At 33.8% G+C, this 10,827-nt stretch overlaps 1 protein-coding gene across 1 annotated transcript; it reads right to left on the reverse strand.

Moving 5' to 3' along the window:
* Nucleotides 1-7,678: 7,678 nt before the first annotated feature.
* On the reverse strand, nt 7,679-10,476 carry LOC140858381 (protein neprosin-like). The gene is made up of 7 exons (XM_073258765.1): nt 10,279-10,476; nt 9,844-9,930; nt 9,484-9,732; nt 9,200-9,358; nt 9,022-9,075; nt 8,591-8,737; nt 7,679-8,041 (listed from the first exon to the last, which is right to left on the reverse strand). The coding sequence occupies exons 1-7, from the start codon at nt 10,435-10,437 to the stop codon at nt 7,679-7,681; spliced, it is 1,218 nt and encodes a 405-aa protein (XP_073114866.1). The 5' UTR covers nt 10,438-10,476.
* Nucleotides 10,477-10,827: the final 351 nt, after the last annotated feature.

The raw sequence follows: 10,827 nt of genomic DNA on the forward strand, positions 1-10,827 counted from the left end.
ATAAACATCTGATTCCAATAATAATTAGTAAAACTTGTATAATTATAAATAAAATTTCTTCAATTCTCTCATCAGGTATTATGACACTCTACTATCCATCTGCTGATCCGCAAATCTAACCATAGACAATCATGAGTATCCTGTAACTATGAAAAAAAAAAAAGAGAAATGAAAGGGTGTGAGCTTTATAGTCCAATAAGAATTCTCATATCACACTAATATAATAATATAGTCTGAAAATAAGGATAAAAATAAAATATTAAATTCCATGTTTAATATCCAGAATAATGCAAATATTTATAAATTATGTATCTTGTCAAAAGAGATGCATCATCATATGATAATAGGTGAAATACTTTTGTTCAACAATTATTTCATGTCTTGTCTTTCTTTCTCTTTTCATTATCATATAATTTTTAACCTTTTTCTTTCTTTCTGGCTTTGGACTAACCAGGATCATGCGACGATCTTTATCGGATCAAACATTCATGATCTTTCTCAGATCAAAATATTCATGATCTTTCTCGGATCAAAATATCGATGATCTTTTTCGGATCAAAATATCCATGATCTTTCTCAGATCCAAATATCTATGATCTTTCTCAGATCAAATTCTTTCATGCATAAGCCTGTGGGGGCTGTCCCAGGCATAAGCTCCTGATGGCTATTCCACATGACAAAGCTAGTCCAAATCATATCTTTTTTTCATTTATTTTCATGAAATTATAATACTTTAACTTCTTTAATCAATTTCAATCTGCTATGTGATCAAGATAAATATATCATATACATATAATCATGCCACCAATCACTAATACATATATATTGACATAACATACTCATGCTTAAAAATTATATAAGCAAATAACAGTGTTTCGGATATTGCAATTTATCGATCTCAAATCCAACGATGCAAAACCAACGATGCAATACTAACAGTAAAATAGTATATATAATGATGATCATGTACAACGATTCTTACCTTTACCGGTGACTGATTCAAGCACAGAAATCAATGTTCTTCTTTGATTTATGAATTTTAAAAAAAGATATTTCACTCGATATCTTATATAGACAATCGTATCTCTTCACGATCCTGATCAAATATAAAAAATCATGTATAGAGAAATTATGGATAAACAAATCTTAATAACACAAATCTAGGACCTCTCCTAGGATTAACCAAAATTAAGAATTGTCTAAGTATCTGGACGCTCCACTAATCCATAAGATTTTTAGGAGAGAAAACTTTAGAGAGAAAAAATTTTAAGAGAGAAAGTAGAGAGAAGTAGAGAGAGAATCTTCGTATTCGTTAGATGAAGCAATCATGGTCGGAGATCATCAGAGGTCATATCAGGATAACTCAATATGGATTAACCATGATTGATGTTAAATTTTGAATAAAGATCGAACTGAAATCCAATCTACACACAAATTTTGAAATAATCTCAGATCATCTTATTTTCATCTCAAGTTTATCTTAGGATCCATGATGCAATTAGAGAGAGAAAGATCTTAGAGAGATAAAATTCATAAAGAGAGAAAAAGTTTTAGAGAGGAAAATAGAGAGAGAAGATGGAGAGAGAAGTTAGAAGAGGAGAGAGGAAAGAGAGAGAAAACTTTCTCTTATTACTTTTTTCTTTTCTTTTCTTTTCTTTTTTTTCTTTTCCTTTTCTTTTTTCTCCCTTTTTTCTTTTCTTTTTCTTTTCTTTTTCTTTTTCCTTCTCCTTCTTCCTTCTTTTCTCTTCTTTCTCTGTTTTCCTGGCCGAACAGAGAGCGACACGAGAGGGGGAAAAAATGGTGGCTTATGCTCTGGTAAGGCACGACAGCACGATTTGAAGGTCCGATATTGGCGGTCGATGGTGGTGGGGTAAAGGATGGCCGGCGGCAAGGTTCGGCCGGCAAGAAATCAAGAAAAAGTCAGAAAAATAGGGTACCGCCCCCTTATTCTTTTGTTTTTTCGGTCATTGGCCGGTCACCGATGGTCAAGACCTTCAAGAAAGAGGATAGAGAGATGAAGGTCCTATCCTAAGGGGGAGATGCCGCAAACGGCGGCATCGGTGGTCAGAAAGAAGAGGAAGATGGCCCGATTGAACAGAGCAAAATAGGGGCTCACCTTTTTATGGATTTTTCAACGATCCCGACGGCCAGCGAGAGTGCGCAAAGCCATGAGAAGGAGGCGATATAAGAGAGAAAGGAGGGTCGGGGCTTACCTCCGACTCCGATGAGATCTCCGACGAGGTCTTCCTAGGGTTCCTAGTGGCCCTAGGAGTCCTCCTCCCAATCGAATGTGGGGAAGAAGAAGAAGACTCCAAAGGGAGTCTTCTTCTAGATTTTTTTTCTTTTTTTTTCATATGGGCATGATTCAGGGCCCAATTGGATTCGATGTTACATTCTCCCTCTTTCAAATAATTTCATCCTCGAAATTAAGTTATATTGTTTGAGATACGTACTTAAAAATATACACTCATCATGTCATTCTCATGCTTCTAACAATATCTTACATATTATTTATTTTCATGATCTTGTTATAATAAAAATTATTTAAAATCTCAATTCATCCCCCCTTTTTTTATTTTTTAATTTTTTTTGAAAGAGCATAATATTTTATACTTATATTAACATACCACAATTCTTTGTCCAATACATTCCACTCGAAATTCATAATTATCTCAGACTATCTATGATGAAAAAATAGAAAAAGGTCGAACATCGGGCACTCTTCACAATCATCGATTTCTTTCTTCTCTTAGCCTTTCAACAAATTTAACATGTGAACTTTCATCTTAAGAGAACCTCAATCCTCTAGGTCAGTTTGAGTAACAATGTTAAATTTTAAAAAATAGAATCTAATATCTGTGTCAGGATATTTAGGTTTTAACTAACAAAAGAATTATCAAACTGTTAATAATAAATTTTAGATATTTAGGATTTCTTGATATTATTTGCAATGAAGCAACCTACTGGCAAAATTATCTGGCTATGATCAGATTAGATCTAGATCTATAGCATTTTTTCATTATCAATAAAATCCTTCTTTGTTTGCAATTAATATATTCCATAATATCTTTTGATTTAAAGGATTAATATTTTTAATCAATTTAAACCATCATATTTTTACTGCACACTCTGATCTCAACTTACCAAATTATATAAGTCTATCAAAAATAAAAATATCTTTGTATGTTAAATCAATCAAAGGTAGGTCTAACTTTCAAATTTTATATAAAATTTAGGTCAAAATTTTAAGTTTCTTTGTCTTTACTATCTCTTAGGCATAGCATATCAAAATTAAATCTTCATCCACTTTCTATATTTGAAATCATTACATAAGTTTCATCACTCCCCTAGAATTCAATATGTTTCAAATTTATTTAAGCTAACCTTCGATGTACCTTACAATCATTTAGACAACTTTCAAACCAATCTTTCTTTGCAAAAGAATTAACTCCAACTTGAACAAACTAGAAGAACTCAAGTCAACATCTTTGTAAGTAGAATCAATTTAGTTATTTCTTATAAAGCTCCCTTCATTACAACCCTTAGCATCAATAGATAAATCTATACAAAATATTATCCCTTATATAAGTCATTCAAAATTTAACAATAACAAGATATCTTAGTTCAACTCAGAAATCTGAATTCTGACTTAAATTACAATCCACAATCTTCAATAATCACAAGAAAATAAGCAATCTAATTCAAAGATAAAAATATAAATTATTAAATATTTCATCATAACTTATACATCATACTCTAATAAAATAAATTTTTTTCTTCAATTTAACAACAATATCAAAATACCTTTGATCCACTTAGAAAAGCCAACTTTTGACTTGAAATTCAATGCAACTTGAAAGATCAAGGAGTCATATTCAAAACATGATATTTTGAATAACCAAAAATTTTATCAAGATGTATATCTCATATTCTTAAAATAAATTTCAATTATATACTTCATCAAAAATTGAGTTTCATATATGACCTCCTATAGATTCAATGCTCAAAATATTTCTCTCTTGTATGATGAAATTTCTTCTTAGACCACATCTTTACTAACTTTCTTCTGATAAGTCCAAAAATTTTGTAATGCTCAGACAATTATCATCGAAAAGTTATCGTGATCTTCAACCATATAAGTTTAGCATTCTAAAATCATTGAATATATTCAATACAACACATCAATATCTTCCTCTTCATTCTAGGGTCAACACTTCTCATACTCATGTCAACCCTACTAATTAGAATCTAAAATATAACTTATCAATTCTATTATAGACATCATATACTACTTATGTATAAATTTTATCATAGTATTTATTGATTCAAAATCCAAATATTGAATCCTTTCTTTTATGTCTATCGTATTCCTCATGATCATAGCCTCAAGTTTAAATATCTCTAAAGTCACAATTCCGAGTAATTATAACCTTAAGATCAAATACCATTTAAGTCATATTCTCTAATTATCATAACCTAAACTTTCATACCATTCTATCACATGCTTAATGATCATAACTTTAAGCTTTGATATTATCTATCATACTCTATTGATTATAACCCCAGAGATGTCACAGTCCCTAGTGACCTTAAAGTCTTGATACCACTTCAGTCATATTCCTGATATCACTCTATCACATCCTATTAATCATACATAAATTTTTATATCACTTCATAATCTCAGTGATATTAAACCTAAGCTCTGATATTATTCTATCATATTCTAATCACTTATATCATAGTCTCCAAATAATTATAACCTAGGTTCTGATACCATTCTATCGCACCCCGAATCCAACACCCGATCGGATACGTGATGGCCACACACTCCTTAGAGCAAGCCCTAAAAAATATGCAAGGCCAAAAGTAATTCATTATAACCTCAACATCCATAACATCTGATTCCAATAATACTTAATAAAACTTATATAATTACAAATAAAATTTTTTCAATTCTCTGATTAGATATCATGACACTTTATCTATCTATCTGCTCACCTGTAAATCCAAACCATAGACAATCATAAGCATCCTATAACTCTGAGAAGAAAAAAAAGAAATGGAGGGATGTGAGCTTTATAGCCAGTAAAAATTTTATATCACATCAATATAATAATATAATCTAAAAATAAAGATAAGCAATAAAATATTAAATTCTATGTTCAATATCCAGAATAATACAAATATCTATAAATTATCTATCTTATCAAAAGAGATACATTATCATATGATAATAGGTGAAATACTTTTGTTCAGCAATTATTTCATGTCTTGTCTTTTCTTTCTTTTTCATTATCGCATAATCTTTTTCTTTCTTTCTACTTTGGACTAACCAGGATCATGCAATAATTTTTATCGATCGATTTTTATGATCTTTCTCAGATCAAAATATCGATGATCTTTCTTGGATCAAAATATCCATGATCTTTTTCGGATCAAAATATCTTGATCTTTCTCAGATCAAATTCTTCCACGCATAAGCTTGTGGGGGCTATCCTAAGCATAAGCTTCTGACGGCTGTTCCACATGACAAGGCTAGTCCAAATTATATCTCTTTTTTATTTATTTTCATAAAATTATAATACTTTGACTTCTTTAATCAATTTTAATCTGCAATGTAATCAAGATAAATATATCATATCCATATAATCATGCCATCAATCACTGATATATATATATTGACATAACATACTCATGCTCAAAAATCATATAAGCAAATAATGGTGTCTCAGATATCGTAAATTCATCAATCTCAAATCCAATGATGCAAAACCAATGATGCAATACCAACAGTAAAATAACATATATAATGGTGATCATATATAGGGATTCTTATCTTTACCAGTGACTGATTGAAGCACAAAAATTAATATTCTTCTTTTATTTATGAATTTTAAAAATAAGATATTTCACTCGACATCTTATGCAGACAATCGTATCTCTTGATGATTTCATCAAATATAAAAATCATATATAAAGAAATTACAGATAAACGATGTTAATAACACAAATCCAGGACCTCACTTAGATTAACCAAAATTAAGATTTATCTAAATATCTGGACTCTCACTGATCCATAAGATTTTTAGAGAGAAAAAATCCATGAAGAGAAAAATTTTAGAGGGGAAAAAATTTTAAGAAAAAAATAGAGAGAGAAAGTGGAGAGAGAATCTTCATATCCATTAATGAAACAATCATAGTCGAGATCATCAAAGATCATATCAGGATAACTCAATATGGATTAACTATGATCGATGTTATAAATTACGAATAAGGACCAGACTGGGATCCAATCTATGCACGAATTTTGAAGCAATCTCAGGTCATCTTATTTTCATCTCAAGTTTATCTAGGTCTGTGATGCAATTAGAGAGAGAAAAATCCTAAAGAGAAAAATCCATAAAGAAAGAGAAAAGATCTAGAGAGAGAAAATAGAGAGAGAAGATGGAGAGAGAAGATAGAGAGAGGAGAGAGAAAGAGGAGAAAACTTTCTCTTATTATTTTTTTTTTTTTCTTTTTCTCTTTTTTTCTTTTCTTTTTCTTTTTCTTTCTCCTTCTTCCTTCTTTTCTCTTCTTTCTCTGTTTTCCTGGCCGAAAGAGAGGGACATGAGAGGGGGAAAAAGGGGTCGCTTATGCTCCGGTGAGGCACGCGGCACGGTGAAGGTCCGACAGTGGCGTCGACGTGGTGGGGCAAAGGATGGCTGGCGGTAAGGTTCAGCCGACGAGAAATCAAGAAAAAGTCAGAAAAATAGGGTGCCGTCCCTTTTTCTTTTTTTTCGTCATTGGTGGTGACCTTATCCTAGGGGTGATACGCCGCAAACGATGGTGCCAGTGGTCGAAAAAGAGGAGGAAGATGGTCTGGCCGAACAGAGCAAAACAAGGGTTCACATTTTCATAGATTTTCTGACGATCCCGACGGCCGACGAGAGTGCACAAAGCCATGGAAAGGAGGGGAAGGAAGAGAGGAAGGAGGGTCGGAGCTTACCTCCGACTCCGGTGAGGTCTCCAATCGAGATTTGAGACGAACACGATGAGGACATCTGCGGCTTCAATGAAAAAATTCAAGAAAAATAAGAGGAGAGATCGGATGCCATAGAGAATGGAAGGAGGATTTTATAGAGGTCTTCTTAGGGTTTTTACTAGCCGTAAGAATCCTCCTCCTGATCGGATGTGGGGAAAAAGAAGAAGACTCCAACGAGAGTCTTCTTCCAGTTTTTTTTTTTTTTTTTTTGCATATGGGCTTGATTTAGGGCCCAATTGGGCCAAGTGTTACAGTCTGTTTCTCTTGAATCCTGGCAAACAACATATATGAGTTAATTGTGAAATATATTCTAGATATCCCAGTAGCACTTCTGGGTTATGTCCCTTTGTTTCGATGATGATAAACCTAAGTCGGATGGATAAATGGATGCTGACATGCATCGCTAATGATATTGATTCAAAGACCTCTACATCAGGATACTTTACCTCTTTTGCCGGGGAGGAGAAGTGCAATGGCAGCAAAAATTACAAAACCGTGGCATTTCGTCTACCACTAAAACCAAATGTGTTGTAGTGAACAGAGCCTGTAAAGAAAACCATTTATTTTCATTATGCATTGACTGTTCATGGTTATTTTTTTTGAAAACATTTTTTCATGGTGGTTATTTTTCCCAACAGGCCAAAAGGTTGAGACATTTTATGGACAATTGGGATTTTTACCAGGACCCCCGAAATAGATATAATTGTCGGCATGGCTTAAATTATAACAGGTGGGTCTTGTATTGAAAGTTTCAATTCTTTGAGGAGCTTGAAGATTGTTGGACTGGTCAACTATTTGGATGTTTCTGACGTAGCTCGCTTTGCCAAAACCTTCCCCAGGGAAATGGCCACTGCCCATCTTTGTGGTGGTGTGCTGACCACTGAAATTATAGTTCACAACCTCTCCTCCCCATTCTACTAGGGAGCCACCATTTGTCAAAAAAGGGAATAAGGATGCAGGCCAGTAGCCCAATGGAGATAGATTCTCATACTGCACCCACCAATTCCCAGTTTTTGGATCCTGCTCAAAAAATAAAACCCATATGAATATTTATTATTACTTATACATGAAAAATGAAAAAGTAATCTGCAGTTTGCTGAAAAGTATGGAAAGAATGAAATGATCACAGATTTCGTTTTAAGGCTAATGCTGGGACTAGTCTGCATGCTGACACTACATCGGAAAAACAGAGACAGCCAATGGAAGAATTCATACGGAGGATTAAAATAGGAATCTCAGCACATGGCACGTCAAATGGGCAAGGAGCTGAAGGGAACAAAATATGTTTTCACACAGCCACAGGAAGAGAAAAAGGAGATAAGCCAAAGCCAACGTAAGCCCTTTGCTGCATGCATGCAATTCATAAGATGGCATCTAAACACTGCTGGGACCCCACCCTCAAGTGGCCATAGAAAGGACACTGCAAATCCACCCCTTATCTCGCAATAAATTACAGGGTGGAAAAGAAAAGTGAAAGACTAATTAAATATGACTCTTATATTGTTTTGCTACACCAAGAGCTTACGAGTTAGGATGAGAAACAAAAATCACATGCATTTTTTATTTTACCTTCCAAACCTGTAGAGTGATTTCATATTGGGGTCCATCGTAAGTAGAAATGGGCTCGATGGCGGCACCCAATGCTACCTCGTTGCTGACTTGAATGAACCCAGGGCAAATTAGGTTGTAGCAGCCTGTTGATTGATACCCATCTTGCTGAAATTTTCATAGTAAAATATTAGACACCACCCAATTTTTATAATTTTTCCCGTGTCATCTATGGAAACGAAGAATATGTGTGGCACCTCATCTATTTCATATAATTGACCATAAAAAACAGAAAAACTCAAAATAATGAACAATCCAATTCCCTTTTATTTATTTGATAAAACAAATCTATTTAAACAAACTCGTGGAAGACAATGTAAAAGAACATGAGGAAAGAAGAAGCTAATAGAAACAACATACAGAGGACGAGAGACAAAGGAAAATTAACTTACAGTCCAGTAAGTAAATAGTCTTGTTTTGTTATCGTCATGCAGATTTTGATAGACCTGTTTTTTTTTCCCACAACAAAGAGTAACCAGCAGAAGTTAGTTAACGCATGAAGAGAGGACTTTCAGAGTTTCCTGTCACTAAAACTATTTCTATTTATTTGAAATTGAAACAATAACATACATGCCAACCAGCTTCGACGGAGTCTAATAGTTCATCAGGACCACCCATAACCCAAAGCTGAGTCAGACTGAACTCATTTTGTTCCACTTTTGGGTTCCACACATTCATGATTGCCTTTGCCCCATAGTAGAAACCTCCTTGTGCATAAACAAGAGCATGCTACTCAAAAAGACCCACCAACAAACACCAATGAGGAAGACAAAGGAGCATAGGAAAGAAATGGAAAAGTAAGAGACACTTTGTTCCAGAGCTAACCCTTTCCATATATTTTCAAAACTATATACCTCATGTCCTTGGACAATCTCTTGCATATATGAAGAAATGGGATTTGGGATGGTCCTGTGGCTCTTCTTCCCATATCTTTCGACAGAGCTGGCTCTCAGCACATCATCTTTCTTGGTCCTCTTAATAGGGATGGTGTTCTCGGGGCACCATCCATTTTGACGCCAAAGCTGATGTATGGAGCTTGTTTCCATATTTGATGCTACCTCATTCTCATCGTATAGGCCTGATGGGGGGATACTTGGCCTCATCTGAAGATTTTGAGCAAAATGAAGACAAAGTAAAGAGACCACCAGGTGCAAACACTACGTGATCGAGGAAGAATTGGAAAAAGGAGGCAATGAGGAGGAAAAAGAGCACACCTGGACAGTATGGTTTTTGAGTAAAGGATGATCAAAGGCTGGCTGATGATAGATATGGACACAGTCTATGATATCCCCATCCGGGCTCTTTTTTTTTTTTTTTTTTAAAGTAAACATTAGAACAAATGAAACAACAAAGCAAGAAGCATTAGAGTGAAAAATGCCAAAAATAACCACAAAGTCTAGAATGCACTGAACGAAAAGAATAAAACTTAAACACATAAACTATATCTGTATACAATATAGAATGTTGTCTGCATGGCTCTCTTCTCTCCTCTAAATAAATAAATACTTTGAAAATTAATTTTTATTGAAAAACAATTCAGAAAATCTTGTCAGAACTCTCTCGAAATGAACAAAAAAAATCTTTTTAAACCTAGAAAACCAAAAAAAAATAAAGAAAAGAATAAATAAGAGAATAGTAGAATAGCAAACCTTGATGGTCTTGATGGCAGGCTTATTCAATCGCTTTAGAAGCTGCCGCACCTCCAATTGTGATGTTGTGGCTTGCACCATGGACTCAATGCAGCATAAGAAAATCATCACCAGCAATAGCGCTGGTGAGCCATGGCTCATACTAACATGTGCTTTCATTGGCCCTTTCCTTTAACCTTTTTTAAAAAAAAATAAAATAAATATACCATCCAATATATAAATCAAAATTTCTTGTCAAAGTATATCATATATTAATTAAGTATATCTTATGTTACAATTTTCCCAAAAGGATATGGATTCTTGAGCATATCTGATCATCATGCATCAATTATTCCCCCAATTAATTAAAATATATGAATTCTCTTAGCAACACAATCAAGTTTAGTCCAACATAACCTATAAGCTGTGGTGTGTTTTTGGCATATGTTACGCAGCCATTCGTTATTTATGTCAGCAACAACATGCATATTTACCCGATGATAGATTCAGTCAGATGAGTACGTGGCCTATGAGGATTTTTTTTGTTTTTCCCTTCATTGGTAGGCAAAG

The sequence above is a fragment of the Elaeis guineensis genome, chromosome 6, assembly GCF_000442705.2.
Source record: "Elaeis guineensis isolate ETL-2024a chromosome 6, EG11, whole genome shotgun sequence".
Classification (NCBI taxonomy): Eukaryota; Viridiplantae; Streptophyta; class Magnoliopsida; order Arecales; family Arecaceae; genus Elaeis; species Elaeis guineensis.

Excerpts from the sequence above, each read along its gene's own strand:
- LOC140858381 (XM_073258765.1), bottom strand. The coding sequence starts at position 10,437 with ATGAAAGCACATGTTAGTATGAGCCATGGCTCACCAGCGCTATTGCTG. Across the intron at positions 9,359-9,483 it reads AGATTGTCCAAGGACATGAG|CATGCTCTTGTTTATGCACA; the intron begins GTATATAGTTTT and ends CTTTTTGAGTAG. Across the intron at positions 8,042-8,590 it reads TCACTCTACAGGTTTGGAAG|GATCCAAAAACTGGGAATTG; the intron begins GTAAAATAAAAA and ends TTTTTTGAGCAG.